Genomic DNA, 17,830 nt, shown 5'->3' on the forward strand with positions numbered 1-17,830 from the left:
CTTAGCTTTGCTGCTTCAGGTTCCATTATCTCCCTTGATAATTACAAAATGGTAGGAAGACTTTCCTGTCAAAAAAAATTAACATCCAATGATTTCACCTGTCCCATTTGAAGCAAAACCTGGAATAAACAATTCCTTTGCTCAATAGAAACTGAGCCAACCCTTTTTCCTTCTAAAGCTCAACTAGACTGTACTGTACCTATGCCTTTTTCTAAAATTATTGACCTGAAACAAAACCAGAATATCAGAGTAGCCTTTGAACTGAACCTGAACCAAATCAATATTTCATTCAGTTCCAATTCCTGGTTTAAAACATCCATCAACGACCTCAGTGCGCAGACTGGACCTCATCCAATTAAAGGATCTATATTCTCTACAGCCTGCTAAATCCACAGGCTGTCAAAGCAGTACCATATTCTAGTTCCTAAGGACTTTTTTGTTTTGTTTTACTTAAATATATCTTTGTCTAACCATAGATTATATACACAAAAACTCTAAAGCCCTCCTTCACCCCTACCTCCCAATTCTATTCCTTCTCCAGAGAAATTTACCACCAACACTTTGGTAAATCCTTCTCCTATTTGGGTTATGACCGTATCTCAAATTTTTCAGCTCTACCTTCTGAACTTTGTCAACAGGGCATTCCAGTATGGCATAAGTTTAATCTTCCAGCTTAAGCATGATGGTGAATTTCTTAACTGTACTAGACCAGAAATCAGCCAGAATATGATCCTATTATCCTACGCCAACTTGCCCCAAGACAGACGCAAGATACAAACACATCTGGAAGAGACATAGTCCCTGTGTTCTTTGGTTCCACATGGCCGAGAGCCAGTGCCACTATGAGGCTGGGGTGTGCTAAGGAGCCGCCCAGGGTATGTTTTGATCCATCTGAGTGGGTAGGAGCCAGGGATGAACCCCTATAACCTAGCAGCAAGTGACCCTAAAGCAATCACAGCATCACTAAGTACCAGAGGGGTCCAAGAATAGAGCAGTTCAGCAAACAACCAACACTGCTACGAGGCACCCTGAAAGTAATCAACAAACCTCATTAACATCTCCAGTGCTGTGCTGGGACGCTGAGCCACACTGCACCTTTTAACTGATCTAATTAATCACCAGCCCATCTCCTGCTTAACCTCTTCATCTGCTTTTTGTAAAGGAGAAAAAATAATAATAATACCTTTGACACGGCATTGTTCTAAAGATTTAATTAAAATAGTATATGTGAAAAAACGCTGAAGGTATTATGGTTAAAGTCCATCTCTTATCTCCTCCTCTCCCTAAAGAGTTGTCAACTCTCCAGGCTTTGCAGATAAATTATTTTTACTTATTCTGAGATTACTGTTCCTGAGGTCTTCACAATACCTTTGTGGCTGTAGCTCAGTTCCAAAAATAAAACACAATGTAGCTACAAAAGTCCCTTTCAGGTTTATTTTTATTATTACTAAAACAATATTTGAAACCTATAGCAGACTTTCTGGTTTGTCTTGAACAATTCTCTGAATCAAAGCATCAACATATCCCCCACAAAGCTACATCTAAACAAGGCGCTCTTCCCAGTTTATATTCCAAAGGTCAGGCAGTCAGGATTATTTTTTGCAGCAGCCGTTCAGGCCGAGAAGAACAAAGCAGCAACACGCAGGAACAAAAGCAGCAGGCATCTGTGGGAGAGCACAGCTCCTGCCTGGAGAGGAACCAAGAGCTGGTTTTCCCAAACACTGCTACCCTTCAAAGGACCGAGAAAATGACTTCCAGAAGTGTCCCTGGTAACTACACTGTCCAGCTCACAAACACGTCTGGGGGTTGTAAATTCCCAACACTACGCGAGACCTGACACTAGGCAATCTGTCTCCATGGCAATCTCACCACGTTAATCGAGAATATTCCCTGCACTGCAGTGGACTGAGTCTCTGGAGAAGCCCCCACGAGGTGATTACGGAACAACTGATTGTAACAAGGCAGACAGCTGCAAACAAACCCTGGAGGAAAAAAAAAATGTCCTGAAATCTGGTGGTGGGAGACCGGAAAAGGACCACCAAATGAAGATGAGCATCTATTTTTATTTTTATTCCCTTTTTCGCATTAAAAGCAAATTTCTCTTAGTTCATCCCCTGAGGCTTTGTACCTGCTGTCTATAGGGAAAGAGCTTATAATATTGTAAAGCATCAGACTTTTTACAACGAAAACTGCCCCCCACTTCCATTAGAATCCTTTCCCTTCTTTAAATAAGCATTCTGGCATTTCCTATTGTCAGATGTAATTACCTGTAAGGACTAAAAAGATTTGTGTGTACACAGGAGCATTCGCTTAGAGCACACCTACAAGGTTTGCAGAGCATTTTAATTATAAAATGAAACCCCCCGAGGGCATAAATCGCATTCCTACAAAAAAGCAAAAATCCATCAATTGCAATAAACAAGAATGACAGACTGATCAAAAATACTCGTTAGGGCTATTAGTTAAAAATTCTAAAACAGGCTTTTTAGTGTTTTGTTTTTTTCAAAAAAAAAGAAGAAAACCATTAGACTGCCAGTAATTCATTAAAATTTCACACATGAAATAGCAACGAGCTAGTTATCCTTTTCATAAATTGAGTCCCTAAAGCCTCTGGAGAACATAGAAAGGTAATTGCATTCTCTCTGCAACTCCAGGGGCAGAGATTTGCTGGTCACTCACAGCTTCCATCAGAAACCACAGCAGATCTGGCAAAGGAGGTGCTCTCTTTTAGTACCAATTAAAGAGGCCCAGTGGCAGACCTAATGGTAGGTAATTTCTATATCAAAGAAACTAAAAGGAAATCTTTAAGTTACCAGATGGGTAAGAGCAGCTGGCTACAAGATGTCATTATATAAATGTGTGGTTTAAAAAAAAAGAAAAAAAAAGTCATTCCTTTATGGGATTATTTTGCACACAAATAGCATCTCTCACCCTAGTTCCTAAAAATATTGTAAGCAGCTTAAGACATTCTCTAATCCCTTCTAGAGTAATTTTATAATAAACTGGTCACACAGGACTCTAGAATCTCTTTACATTCCTGACCTCTTGACTAGCCCACACCATTCTCTTAGCGGGCAGTATTTCTACTCGTGTTTGGCCGTGCTCTCAAAAGAAGGAAGAGAGCCTAACAGATGGGATCTCTCAAATGAAACGCTAACCTTTGCGATGGTCAGGAGTCCAGGGCGGGGGGGGGGGGGGGGGGTTGGACAGCATCTTCGACATCTCTACTGCTAAAAGAGCAAACTGTATCCCAGCTACGGAGGCCACGCAGTCCCACAAAGCCCCAGATCAGACTCCACGTTACAGATTTAGCCAGTTAGGAAACCAAGCCTGCTGGCCTGGCAGGTTTTAAATTTGGAAAACAAATCTGTTCTAGAGATTGCCGATTTTTCCACGCCTTCCCAGGCTGTGATGAAATAATTTCTTTGCATGACTTCAGCAGATGGGGTAAATCTACATCCATTCTGTTACTTAATATTATATTTAATCATTCAAGAGACACGGCAGAGGTGTCCTACTCTCTGTCGGGTCATTTCCCTGCACCCTCGACACCTGGATTTTCAGGGCCTCCTTTTCTGGCTTAAGCCCTTGTAAAATGTGACCGGTTTTTAAAGGGCAAGATTGAAAGAAGTATCAGAAAAGAAGGCATGTGTAAAGACTGACCCCGCAGCAATGGGGGGATCTGCGCGTGGAACTGTGCGCCCATCCCCCGTCCGAGGGTCACAGCCCTGGGCTTTCAGCCCTCTCTTCCCATCCTCCCCATTAAGAATCTTCTGGATAGACTGGAAGATGGCTGCAGGGTGAACTGGGAGCCATAATTCACTCTGAATCCAACTCTCTAAGTCTATCCCCATTTATAGGGTTGTTCAAGTCTTTTCCATGCATATGATGAACAAACAACAGAACTGGAAAAAAACAATCCTGCTTCTGGCAACTGCCCACTCCATCTATCTGTCCTTAAGCAAGTAGGCTGAACAAAATTCCTGAGGCTGAAGCTGCCAGCAGAACTTCCAGATTCAAAGGACTGTCAGTCGATTTCAGCCCACAAGATGTCACTAGCAGATCGTAGCAGACAGGTGTTTTCCAGTCACTGAACGCCCATTCTCATTTCAGAACCGCAACTTCCTTGTGAAGAATTACATCTTCCAGTGCAGGCAGGTTTGCTCAGAAGACACAGGCCTGAGAAGCAGAGGGCCCTGGCTTCCTCAACCAAAGCACACCACCCCCCACAGTATCCCCCTTCTCTCTCCCAGGGCGTCTGGGTCTCAACCATATAATTCGAGGAAGGGGGAAAATACTCAAGAGGGGAGTCATGCCAGGTGTGACCCCTTAAGAGCTCTGTTGCCTGAGTCTCTGGAGTAGCCCCAGCTTTGCCGGGTGAGCCTGGTTCCTCGGCTGTTCTTTGGTTCTGGGAGTCACCCACAGACTTCTAATGCTTTCCTGTTTTGTTTAAGCTAAGCAGGGTCATTCCTGTCCCTTGCAACCCAAAGAGCCTGGCACTGTGAGGAATGGAGTGGCTCTCCTTATGCCTTCTTTGTAAAAACAGGGCATGGCCTCCCCTTTGGCCAGCACCCGCATGCCCTGAGCCACCTGGCCTTAATGCCAATGGCAGAAATTAATTAAGGCCTGGGTGTAGTTACACACATTAGGAATCCCAGGCCATCTTCTGAGAATCAACGTTCTACTCTGTCCAGAGGAGGAAACTGCTAGGCTCTCATTCTAAAGTAGCCCATTAAGCTACAAGGAGCTGAAAACTGAAAACTTGTACTGGCGAGGGTCTGGGGGAGAACTTGCCTATAGGCAAGTAACAGGATCGTATTTCACAACTTCGAAGGACTTCAGCGGGGAATGCTCTCTCCTGTGGTACGGTCCCATTCCAGCCAACTGTAGCGACTTCTTCACTCTACATGGTTTGCCATCGAGACATCGTGTTATTTTACCTTTCCTACTCCTTTGTAGTCCTCCCTCATTCTGTAGAACAGCAAAAAAGGAAAAGCGGAGGCGTGGGTACACACGCACAATTTTTCTCTGCTATATTCCCTCTCTCCTGCTCTCCCACAGCTGGAGTAGAGCAGCCAAACTTTTCAAATTATAAACACACCATGCAAGGATGGAAAGCTCTTTCCCAGTGGAGAATGCATACAATGGACAATGCTGCTTTAATGCATTCAGCCCACAAGTGGCTGACTCCTAGAGTTTAGAGCCAATGTGTGTGTCAAATTTCAAAAGAAAGTTGGAAATATCCTGCCACTTGGATTTTAGTGGGGGGGGCGTCACCTCTGCTCTCCTTCTTCACCTCTCAAAATCCCAGCTCTCCAGTTGGCACAAACCAGCCATGCTCTCAGGACTAGGAGGAATTAGGTCTGGTGCACGGGACACTGCTGAGAAGCTTCCAGTCCCTTCTATCCTGGGGTGACATTTGTCACACTCCTCTGGCCCAAACACAAATCACTAGGGCTATGTGCAGGCTCCATAGACAACAGAGAGACAATGAACTCAGCACTCAACTGCCCTACATTCAGATCCCTGCTCTGTAAGTGACTGAGTCACCTTGGGCACATCTTCTAGCCTGTCAAAACCTCAAGGGCTGCCTGCGGATTACACGGCCAGCCTAGGAACATCACAAAAAGCCAGGGCCTTTTTGTCGTATATGTGACATGGAGTTAATCCTTGAGATAATCCTTCAACTCACAGCTGGTCAAAGGACAGCTCCATGATGCCTCTATCTGCCTCCGTCCTGCCTGAAATCTGTATCACTGAAGGTGGATCTCTACACTTGAAAACTTCTGCTTTCAGAAAAATTACCTTTAAAATGCAGATGTGCAGAGGTTAGCTTGCGAGAACAGGAGAGCTCTGCAGATCCCGCTTCTCCATCACATTCATTCAGTGATTACATGGCAGTGGTGGAGGGGGGTCCCTCTCAAGACTTTCTCCCTCTCCTCTTCCCTGCCCTCTCTCTATAGGGGACCTCACCCCTACCTATGCCTTCAGGCACTTCCTAAAGCTCAACTTTCACATTTCTTTCCTTAGCTCAGCCAGAGCCTCTGAGCTCTTGACCTCTGGACTTAACTTATTTGACATTTTCACTTGGATTATACCACAGGTACCTCAAACTCCCTTCCTCATCTCCCTGGTCTCCAGTCTGGTTCTTCTCTGGTGTTTCTTGTTTAGATGAATGGTTCCACCCTCCATCTAACTCGGCAAGCCAGAAAACTTGGCACTCTGCCTTCCCATGGCCAGCTCCTCCCCAAGATCTGCTAATTTCACCTCCTAAATACCTCTCTCATCCAGCCATGCCTCTCCCTTTCCATCTCCACATCTCTCAGTTCAACTACGCAGCCTCATCCTTGGAAGACCATCCTTGTTCCTGGCCCTCCTCCCACCCTCTCTACTTAATTCTCCAGCACAACCAATGGAGCTTTGAAAATGCAGATCTTATCATATGATCTTCAGTTTAATATCCTCGAAGGGCTTCTCACTGCTTCCCACATAATGACCAAAATCCTGAGCAAAGACTATTCAGCCCTGCAGAAGACAGGCCTGCCTACCCGTCCGGTCCAGCTCGGGCCAGTAGTGCCTCACCCCGGCTCACCACACTGGCCTTCCTGCTGCCTCCCCACTTCAGGGAGCCCCTCAGGGATGTTGTAAATGCGGCTCCCTCCACCCTGACCCCCACTTCTGCCTTGGCGCTCCTAACTGCTCTGTTTCTCTCAGATCTTATTCCCTAGGTCGCTTACCAAGGGAAACCTGCACTGACTCCCAAGTCAAGATCTGGGCCCCTGTTACAATACCTTTTAGTACCTTATGCTTTCTTTTAGGTATGCAGCATAGACATGTTTATTGATTGTGGCTGAAGTCTGCCTTCCCCATCAGACTCTAAGCACTGTAAGGGAGCAGACCATGACTGAGGGCTCACCCTTTCCACTCCAGCGCTGGATTAAACACGTTTATGTGATACGTTTATGGAAGTCTATCATGTGCCAGAAACCATACGTGAGTTTTCCCCAATTATGTACTTAAGGACTTATATAGGATCTCACCCTGCAGGCCACGGAAAACAGTGTATTTCTAGGTAGATCTGCAAGGTGGGTGGAGCAGGGCAACAATTAAAATGACGCCAAGTGAAAAGTCCAAAAGCAAGGTGAGAGTGCCCAGGCAACAAGGGGAGTTAGGCAAACTGGGTGGGAGACCGCCCCCAGAGGACAGAGCTGGTTGAGGGGTCGAGAACTGCAGGGTGAGAGCCTGGCAGGTGCCAAGAGGGGGCAGAAAAAAAACAAGGCTAGCTGTCCACTCCACAGTGTTCCAAGGCCAGTCTCCCTCTCTTTACCAAAAGGCTTTACTGAATGTTCCAGTTGCCCAGCAGAGAACTGACCCGAGAGGATCCCAGAAATAGAACAAAACCTCATACAGCCGCTCCCTGCCTTGCCAACCATCCCTCCTCACTCTCCTACTCCTGCCAAACTGCAAGGAAGCATGCACCGGCCCCAGGTGCTGAATTATTCAATTATTCTAGCAGCTTTCAAAACACGTGTGCAGCTAGAAAATCTCCCAAAAAGCATCGTGTTATTTAGGCTACTAGGTCACTTCTTGAACCTCTCTTGGATCCTGGTTTGCCTCACAATTGTTTTTCAATCAAATAGTAGGTCATTGACACCCCACCTTCCTAGCAAAACACAGTGGCAAACATGGACTCACAAGACGGTCTGCCACTAACTGTGTAGTTACAGTCACAAACTGGCGGGTCCCATCCCGATCCTGCATAGCGGCTCCTACGCTCACCCAAGAGACTGAAGTTGGCTGCAGCACCTCAAATACGTAGTGGACACAGCAGCAAAGAATCTGAATCTCCAGCTATCCACTGTGCCCTGACACACACACACACACACACACACACACACACACACACACCAACCTGCCTATTTCAGTTAAAAATAAAAATAAATTAAAAAATAGAAAGACTTCTACCTTCTAACTTCATCACCATGCTAAAATTTCTGAAATAATCTGCCCGCACTTGGATCTGGAAACCCCTTTTCAACGCCTCACCCACAACCCACCCACCCAGTGCATGTCAGCTCTCTGAGATATTTTCTTCGAGTAGAACAAACCAAAGAGAATGTTTTTTGGGGAAAAAGAAAAAAAGCTAGTCACGAAACAAGCCTGTAAGACTCCATTTTAGCACAGAGCTTCTTCAAGAGCCCTCTATTTCTGTCTCTGAAGAAGCAGAGCATGATCAGTTGGGCCCAGAAAAAAAAAATGCAAATATTTGCCAGAGGGGACTTTTAACCCCAAATCAATTATAAAACTCACATAGGAGAGAAGGACATTTTTCATTTAATCAAAAGCAATCTGAGCCACAACGTCTTGGGCACTGCCCTCTAAACCTCAAACATGGCTACAGGAGGGAAGCACAACAATCAGATAGGGGAGCATCTCATTGAAAATAGATTAAGGCAACTTTGCAAATAGTCACTTGCCCACAGTAAGCATGCATGTGAGCTGAGTGACGGGGTTGGGTGGGGAGCTACTCCAGGCAATGAGAAAACGTCACTCATTCCACAGGTTGTTGCAAGGCAGGACCAAGTTCCACCCTCATCCCATCCTTCCCAAGTGTCCCAGGAGGCCAGCTGTCCTAGGAAAAGGAAAACACACATCCGTGCCTCTTTCTTCCTCTCCGTTCTTCCTTACCGTTTCTCCATCTGTTTAGCTCCATCTCCAGATGCTGGATAACATTCTTGAGAGTCTTGTTTTTTTCTTTCTCTTTTTCATATTTCTTCTTCCATTCTTCCGCTGTCAGTTCCAGGTTCACGGAGACTGTATTCTTGATGGTCTTAGCCCTGAGGTCAAAAGCATAAGGGAAAAAATTCTGAGGGTAGCTATTATCATTACCTAAATCATGAATACAATTAAGCCTCAAATGCTTTCATATTAGAAGCCTGTGACTGGGGTAGCAGAAGGGGTCCTGGGACCTATCACCCTCCTAACTGCCCCGAAGGTTCCAAACTCACCATTTCCTTTTCTCCTTTACCTCCTGCCAGCCTAAATCCCATGAACTTTCATTTGAATTGTCTCCCAGGGCCATCACTCTCTGTTATATGTTCTCAGCCCTGACTTATGGTGATAGTCTTTCTCAAGCATTCAGCAGTCTCCTCTGCCAGGTCCGTCTTCTTATGTAAGAGTTTCCTTTCTATCCTAACATTTACTAACATTTATGAAACACTGGGGTTTGTCAGGACAATGGAGACAAAGTCTGTGGCCTCGTAGGGCATACAGTTTCTCACGTCAACGATACACAGACTGAAATAGTGCAATCAGATGTTTCTCTTACATTTGGTACCTACAATCAACCTCGCTGTGTTGAGCACATGCCAACATGTGTTTCCCGGGACAGGTGGGTCACTTAGCCACTTTTGGCCAGCGAGGTAAAACCAAGGCTCCCCGCTGAGCACAGGCCCCTGTCACAGGCGATTGTCACCATGTAAGAGTGGAGGGCCCCTGTTCTCAGTCCATCCCATTGTTCAGGGAAAGTCAGAAGTTGAGAATTTTATTTGTATCTCCTAGTTTAAGACAATTTTGAAAAATAATGTGTGAGGCAAATAAATATGTCTAAGGGTAACCATCTGTTCATTTCTAATATGAGACATGCAGTGAATTTCTAGGGCATATGACTGGGGAATGTGACCCCACACTGGATGTCTGGACAGTTACTCAAGGGAAACTTGATGAGAGCAAAGTCAGGACAGCTCTGGCTGATACTAAAAACGACACGATTCACCCAGCTTTGTACAGAAATGAACACACAAGCAGATGTGTCCGGCTGAAATGTAAATTGACCACAGCAGGATCCCGCTTACTCTTTACTTCTTAAGAAGGCAAAAACTTCATTTAAAAATGTGATATTCTGGGGCGCCTGGGTGGCGCAGTCGGTTAAGCGTCCGACTTCAGCCAGGTCACGATCTCGCGGTCCGTGAGTTCGAGCCCCGCGTTGGGCTCTGGGCTGATGGCTCAGAGCCTGGAGCCTGCTTCCGATTCTGTGTCTCCCTCTCTCTCTGCCCCTCCCCCGTTCATGCTCTGTCTCTCTCTGTCCCAAAAATAAATAAACGTTGAAAAAAAAATTTTTTTTAAATGTGATATTGTTTTATTTGCTATTCACTTTTCCAGTTTAAACTCCCACAAGTTCTTGTACTGTCATACTTGCCAGCATTATCTGATGTGTGATTCAGGTTAATTACTGTTGTCATGAAATGCCATTTTGGACATGATTTCTAATTCAGTGAAAGAAATTCACCAGCCCGCACCAGGGCTACAGATGTCACTCCAAAAATTAATTCCTAAAGCAGACAACTAAATAACCCAACTGTCAAAAGAGGACTTAAATGATTTCAGCGTAAGACTCTGCTTAAGAATTAGTAAAGTTCTCCCTCGTTCATTGCAGCTTGAGGTTGCTGTCCCCAGAAGTGCTTCAACTCTAATTTTTCACATAGCGGCAATTTTATTACTAGTGTCAGTCTATGCCAGCTTGACACTCTCACCTCACCTTCTAACATCCTCAGGCGGCAGTGTGGATGCTTCTCTGTGCAAACACGGACACTGCAGTGTGCATTATCAACTCAGTAAGTCAAAAAGTGAAAAATGACCTATGGCTAAAATGCTTGTGGGCATTTAAGGGTACACTTTGAGGCTACTGGTCTCACTTTTTAAATCATAAAGAGTCTCTTGATGATTTGCAGTGATACCAGAAAGAGAAGGAGAGAGCCTTCCTGCTATACTCAGGCAAGTTTAGCCGGAAGTACACTGTTGTGAGCAGACCCAGCAAGGTTATCACTGGTGTAACTAATCCTCATTCTCAAAATTCCTTTAAGCTGTCCAGAAAATTCTTCTTCTTCCACTTTCATACTAATCAAGGTACTGGCAGGAAACAGATGGCCCGTTCTATTGCATAATTTCGGAATTTGCCAAAGGTATGAGAAGGGTGTTGGGAAGTAACAATGAACAATGTGTGCCCCAAACCAGTGGTGGGGAACCATCACCACCGAGGCAGGGAACTCTAAGAAGGTGGTTGGCCACTGGCATCTGTAACAGCCTTTAATCTGAGGACACAGCCGACCCAAAGTGACCCTGCAGGGGAAGAGCCAAAAAACCAATACCCTGACCTCACTTTCTTCTCTTCTGATAACCTGCCCATGTTTCTTCCCATTGGCAGAACCCAATGTGAAGCCAGAGGCAAAGACAGCCCATTGCAGTTGTCCAAACAGGTTGCTGTCCCAGGGCCCAGAGCAGGGTACAAATGGTACAGAAATGACCCACAGGAGCATTGGGAAGATATAAATCCCAGCTCTCATTTGGAACTCTTAACAATGGTGGGAAACCCTGTCTCATGTGACTGCCCTAGACTTCATTTCATTCCAAATGGAACAGTGGCATCCCAAATGCCTTTCCATCTACTAAAGCTAGAATTTGAAGAAATCAGCCAACATTGACTGGATAAGATGCCAATTCTTCCCAGAATTGTTCTATAGCTTTTAAATAATCTCAAATAAAATCCCAGGAGGCTTGCATATGTGTTTAGAAATCAACAACCTGATTCTAAGATTTACAAAGAAATGCAAAAAAGCTAAGAATAGCAAAGACAATTTTGAAAAATGAAGTTAAAGAGTAGAATATCAGCACTTATTATACAGCCACAGTAATTAACAGAGACTGAATAGTCCAGAAACTTTAGAAAAGAAACAGAATGGATCATCCAGAAACAGATACTAGCCTACAAGGTCATCTGATTTACAACAAGGTGCCCATCCAGCACAAAGGGAAAGGATGGTCCTTTCACTACAGGAGGAAGGGGGTGTGTGTGACCTTTATCCACTCCCCCAATACCATATAAAAAGTCTATTCCAGATAAATCATACACATAAATGTGAAAGGTAAAATAACAAAGCCTCTAGAAGAAAACAGGAGAATATCTTTAAGACCTGTGGTAGGTAAAGATTTCTCAATAGGACATAAAAGTAATTTGACTTAATTAAAATTTAAAAACTCCCCTTCATTAAAAGTCACCATCCGAAGACTTAAAACATAAGCTACAAAGTGGGAGATGATATATGCAATACATATATCTGATAAAAGACTTAACCCAAAATAACCCCTATAAATCAATAATAAAAAAGCAGACAACTAGTGTAAAAACTGGGCAAAGATTTGAAACGGCACTTCACAAAAGAAGTGTCAATAAATATTCTCAAAAAGGACACCTAACATGGTTAGCCATCAGGGAAATATAAAATAAAATAATAAGATAACTTCTCACGCCCAACAGAATGGCTAGAAATTTTTAACTGATAATACCAAGTGTTGGTGAGAATGTACAGAGACTATAACACTCAGGTGCTACTAGAGGGAGTATAAATTATTCCAGGCATCTTGGAAAAGTCTTTGTACTATCTGCTAATGCTGAATATCTCATATCTATGAGTGAGCAATTCTACTCCTAGATACATAACCAACAGAAATGAGGACAAATATTTACCTAATGACATGACAAACAATGTCATAGTAACTTCACTTACAATATAAATGAAAACAGTCTAAATAGCCATCAACAGTAGAATGGATATAATATATGCTATATTCATGCAATGAAATACAACTAGGAAAAATGAAACTACTACTATACTTAACAATGTAGTGAATTTCAAAGCTATAATGTTATATAAAAGAAGCCAGACACAAAACAGTAGTGTATGTCATTATTCATACAAAGTTCAAAGACAGGCACTAGTAATTGATGTTGACAGAAGTCAGGATGACACCCTTGACAGCTGGGTATTAACCAGAAGGGTATAAGAGAAAGGCTTCTAGGATACTGGGTGATGGTTCTATGTGTACATATATTTGTAAAACTTTATTGAGTTGCATACTTGAATTTATGCATTCTATTGTATGTATGTTACAGTCAACAAAAAAAAAAGTTAAAAATAAAGTGACATAGAAAGAAATCAAGTCAGATATAATTATTTCTAGATCATGGAATAAACTAGAGTCGCTAAGAGGGATACCTGAATCTCTGTGCCTGGAATTATTTCTTTCAAACAGAACAAACATTCTAAGATGTTGAAACCAACCTCACAAAATGGAATAAAGAGTGTCTCAGTCTCTCAGTCCCATGAGAGAACCACAGTAAAAAGACAAGGAACACTTTTACTTTTTACCACGAACTTCAGGAAAATTTACAGAATAGAGGAGCCTAATCATTAGGTCCTATCTAATTTGGCGGTTCACAATTCCCTTTCCCCTGTGTGGATGTTTAGCTCATTGCCAGCAGGGTGGGTTGGATAGTGATCTACTGGTTTTTGCCTTGTCCACTTTAGAGCACATGCAAGTGTCTTCCAACTTTCACATTCTTTGCTCTTTTATTTTGGTTTTCCATATACTTGCGAGCTATAATCACACTAAACAACATTATATCTGGACTCTGTTCAAATATAGTGAATCATCATGGATCCTGAGCACTCAAGGACTGTGTTATAGACACAAGTCAGGGACTTGTGAGTACATACACATGTGCATTTACTCTTCAACCTGGTTTCTGAAAGAATTTCAAATAACTTACAAGGAAACATAAAATCAACAGGACAGCGGACAGTGAGAAACGCTCTTAAGGCAGGTTTTATGATTTTGCCTAGCTAAAGCTACATAGCAATAGTGGTACCACCCAGCCCCACAGTTCTGGGAGTTTATCTCCGTGATATAGGAAAACAAGCCAGTAATCTGCAGGAGACTTACTCTAGCGATGAATATACTGCTTGTTTATCATCCTTATAGGTCAATCTCACAGTAACAACATTTGGTGAATCCCGATGTGATCTGATCACTCACAAAGGAGCAGAGAAGTATCTTGACTCTTCATTTCCAAAGACTTTCAAGGTCTTTCCACTGTATACAGAAATGAAAGCCTATTCCACAAGTTATATCCATAGCAGACACTGAGCAAAATCCTAACCAAAGGCTACCTAGGGGGACACCTTAATTAACCTCTGATATATATCCCAAAAGCAAAACCCATTCAGCACAAATGAGCCAAATCTTGAGGGTGCAGTTATCAGGGTATCTGTTTAGCAGTCTTTCTTTGTTTTTGTTTGCTTTGGAGAGTCAAGCACTACTTAAATAATATATAATCCAGACTTGCCCCAGATATAATACTTCCTTTCCCCACAGGAAGGGAACAGGATCCAGTTTTTAAAAGATCTTAATGCTAATGAATGTTAGCCACCTTTGAAGAAAGCAGACCAAGCACAGCAAAGGGCAGAGGCCACAGCACGTCTTCCACCTAGATGCCCAAAGGGAGACAGTCCGAAAAGGATTCTTTTAGACATACTCCCCTGAGGAGCGGAAGGAAGACCCTGCCCCCGTGTCCTTGAGCATTCTATTTCCTGCCCAGCACCTCCAGGTCCCTCTGTCACTGAATTTTCAGCTTACATGTTCAGAAGCACACATCCAGGCATCTAGGACTGTCAACCATGTCCATCTCTACCCTCTCGGTTAACCCCATGGGTGAAAAAACTCTCTAGGCATTCTCACAATTTGGCCCTGAATCAAGCCCTTGTTGAAGAGGAGAGTCATAGAGCTACTTGGTTCGCATCACTCTGTCTGATAAATCCCATCCCTACCCAATTCCTCAATAACTGCCTATACTTGTACTTTCTGGCCATAGTCAGTTCTGAATGATATACACGCTACATATCACTGGAATTTCTTCTCATTACTTTGGCCCCTCTGGAAGAGCCAGAAAGATGTTTGTTCTTGGCATCTTCCTACCTCTTGGTTTCAGCATTTTCCTTCCCTCTCCAGGTGTTTAGGATCGTACTGACATTTGAAAAAGGAGCTCCATACAACCACACACCTTCAATGCACAGATTATCTCTGTAATGTGTGGGGTGGAAGGAGGTAGCCCAGCATCCTTCCCTATCAGTAAGGGTTCTCCAGAGAGACAGAACCAATGGCACAGATATAGGTACATAAATGATGAATAGCTATCCATCCATATATATATCCATCCATATATATATATATATATATATATACACACACACACACACACACACACACACACACACATATATATATACCCACCCATATATATATATACACACACACACATATATATCCATATATCCATATATATATATCCATCCATATATATACACATACATATATCCGTCTCTATATCCATTCATATATATATATATATATATATATATATATATATCATCCATATATATATATCCATACATACATATATCCATATATATATATATATCTCCATATGGATATAGTATACATATATAGTATATATGTATAAGATATACCTTAGATTTATGTATTTATTACATGATTGCAGAGACTGGAAAGTCCTGGACAGGCTGGCAGGGTTGAAACTCAGAGAAGGATTGATGGTGCAGTCTTGAGGCAGAATTTCTTCTTTGAGAAACCTCAGTTTTTGCTCTTAAGGCCTCCAACTGATGAGGCCCACCCATATTATGGATAGTAATGTGCTTTACTTCAAGTCAACTGATGGTAGATGTTAACCACATCTACAAAATACCTTCATAGCAACACCTAGATTAGTGTTTGGTTAAATAATTGAGGACTACAGCCTAGCCATGCTGACACATAAAATCATCACACCTTCTATTGTGCTCAGAGTCCTAGTTCCCTCATGAAACACCTAACCTTCTTCTGAAAACATGACAGATGCAAAGCACCTTGCCATTTCCTGGTGAGGCCATTACCTTGCTCCTGAGTGGGGGGTATAGGGAAGGAAAAAAGCTCCAAATTTTGTGTCTTTTGAAAAGCTCCAGTCTCCCGAGAAACACTGAGGAATTAGTGATTTGGATAAGGATTTGGCATCTGGTTAAACTTCTGTCACCCAGAGTATACCTCCCTCCAAAAATCAGCCTTATTGCTGTTCTAGCAACAGACATGCCAACTGGGAGTGATCTGAGTCTTTTTCCATTTTATGTTAACAGCATAGCCAAGGGTCTCCCTTCACCAAAGTGTCCACTCTTACCCTTGCAGATAATTTGTTATCATGCTCTAGTGACATGAGTTTAGCATGTACAGCACTCAGGACCAATGCAGCTGTCACGAAACTGGGCAAGAGGTGGCACAATTTGAAAAAAAAAAAAAAAGTACACAGTATAAAAAGAAGAAATTACTTTCCCTAAATTATCAACTCTCCTTCCACATTCAACATACGAATAAAGCCTTTGAATTATTCATGCTACATCAATCTAGTGCCAAAGATGTGCTGATTCAGGCTTTCTCCAAACTGATTGGCCTGCCCCTTGGAGGCTTTACTACCCCAAATCAAGGTACGTTAAATAGGCTTCCGAGATAATTGGGTGATTCAAGTTCATACTTCTAAAACTGACAACAATCCTTTTCGAATGGTGCAATGAAAGTTCTTTGGAAGAGTAATTAAAGGCTAAAAAATAAAATGCTGGAAGCTAAAAGAAAAAAAATCAATGAAAGTGCTCTAATTTGAGTATCTTTTCTCCCTTAAAAGCCGGAAGTGTTCTGCTTTCCCACAGTCCAGCTTTTTGACTCTGGGCTGCCTGGAAATTCAAGTGTTCCCTCTCAAATAGATTAAAACCTCTCTGAGAACACAGAAAATGGCTTCTGCTTCTTTTTCTAGCACAATGCTGGACACTCAGAGACTAACGGGCACAGGAATGACCAAATAGAAGAGGCAGCATTCACCACCAAAACCAAGAAACAGAAAATGTGCATTTTTTCCCTTTTAATTCCAGTACCCAATCGAGAATCCTAAAGAGCGCTGACTTGGTAGGCTACCCTCAGGCATCTGTAGACTCTATCATGTTTCTACTGCTTCAAAGGACATACTATTGTTTTATTCAGGGCATCAATACGATAAAATCGCCTGGCAACAAATATGGAGTTTCTTCATGTCCTTGAAAGAACCACATAGGAATAATGAAGGAATCTTGTACAGCCCCAAGGTTTGACCACCCCTGCAACAGGAGTATAATGAACGCTCGTTACACTGAATTTGAGATGTGCCCAGCAGTCTTTTCTGAGTTCAAAGTGCTTAATCTCATTAGCTATCAGATACCATGTCTAATCCGATGTTCAGACTCGTGTCTGCTGTGTAATTGGGTTCAATGCGTATATTTAACAATAAAGCAGGTATTGGCCCCATAGAGAACTTAGATGTCCTTGAAGAATCCATTAACTCAGGGATCGAGGGAGAGGAACAAAAGCTCACACCTTTCTAATTATAGGCTGGGAAACAAACCAGATGTAAATCTAACCAAACTTCAGGACATAACGGTGTCATAGTTCAGCACCTGTCCTAATGTTCTAAGGAATCCTACACAATAAGCATTTGATTCATCCGTTCATTCATTCAATAAGCATTTACTTAATGACACTCTATTGTGTACTAGTTGTGCTGGCTGCTTGTTGGGACAACTGACGCTGATGATAAACCCAGTCCCTGCCCTCATGGAGCCCAGTGTCCATATGACTCTCATAAAAGATGGCAGATCAACCTATTCCAGTTGAAAAGATAACTGACAATTTATTTTTATTTCCTGGAGTCCCAAATTAGCATCAGTATTTCTTTAGTCTTTCATTCCAGAAACTTAATTCTAACTCTACCTCACTCAGTCTAGCCTCTTCTATCCCCAGCTGTCCCATATATTCCATTTCATTCAGGGCAGCCCCATCCATTTTTTTGACTTTCCCAGACTGAACACCTTTGAAGTTGGAGGAAAACAAAAACCTACAATCACTGAACACCTATTACATGCCA

At 42.8% G+C, this 17,830-nt stretch overlaps 1 protein-coding gene across 1 annotated transcript in view; it reads right to left on the reverse strand.

Moving 5' to 3' along the window:
* The window catches only part of KIF5C (kinesin family member 5C), a 164,532-nt gene that overhangs the window by 63,452 nt on the left and 83,250 nt on the right, over positions 1 to 17,830 (reverse strand). Inside the window, exon 11 of the mRNA XM_047872713.1 lies at positions 8,689 to 8,837. Coding sequence (XP_047728669.1) covers positions 8,689 to 8,837 — 149 coding nt within the window. The remainder of the gene's footprint in view (positions 1 to 8,688; positions 8,838 to 17,830) is intronic.

The sequence above is a fragment of the Prionailurus viverrinus genome, chromosome C1 (genome assembly GCF_022837055.1).
Source record: "Prionailurus viverrinus isolate Anna chromosome C1, UM_Priviv_1.0, whole genome shotgun sequence".
Classification (NCBI taxonomy): domain Eukaryota; kingdom Metazoa; phylum Chordata; class Mammalia; order Carnivora; family Felidae; genus Prionailurus; species Prionailurus viverrinus.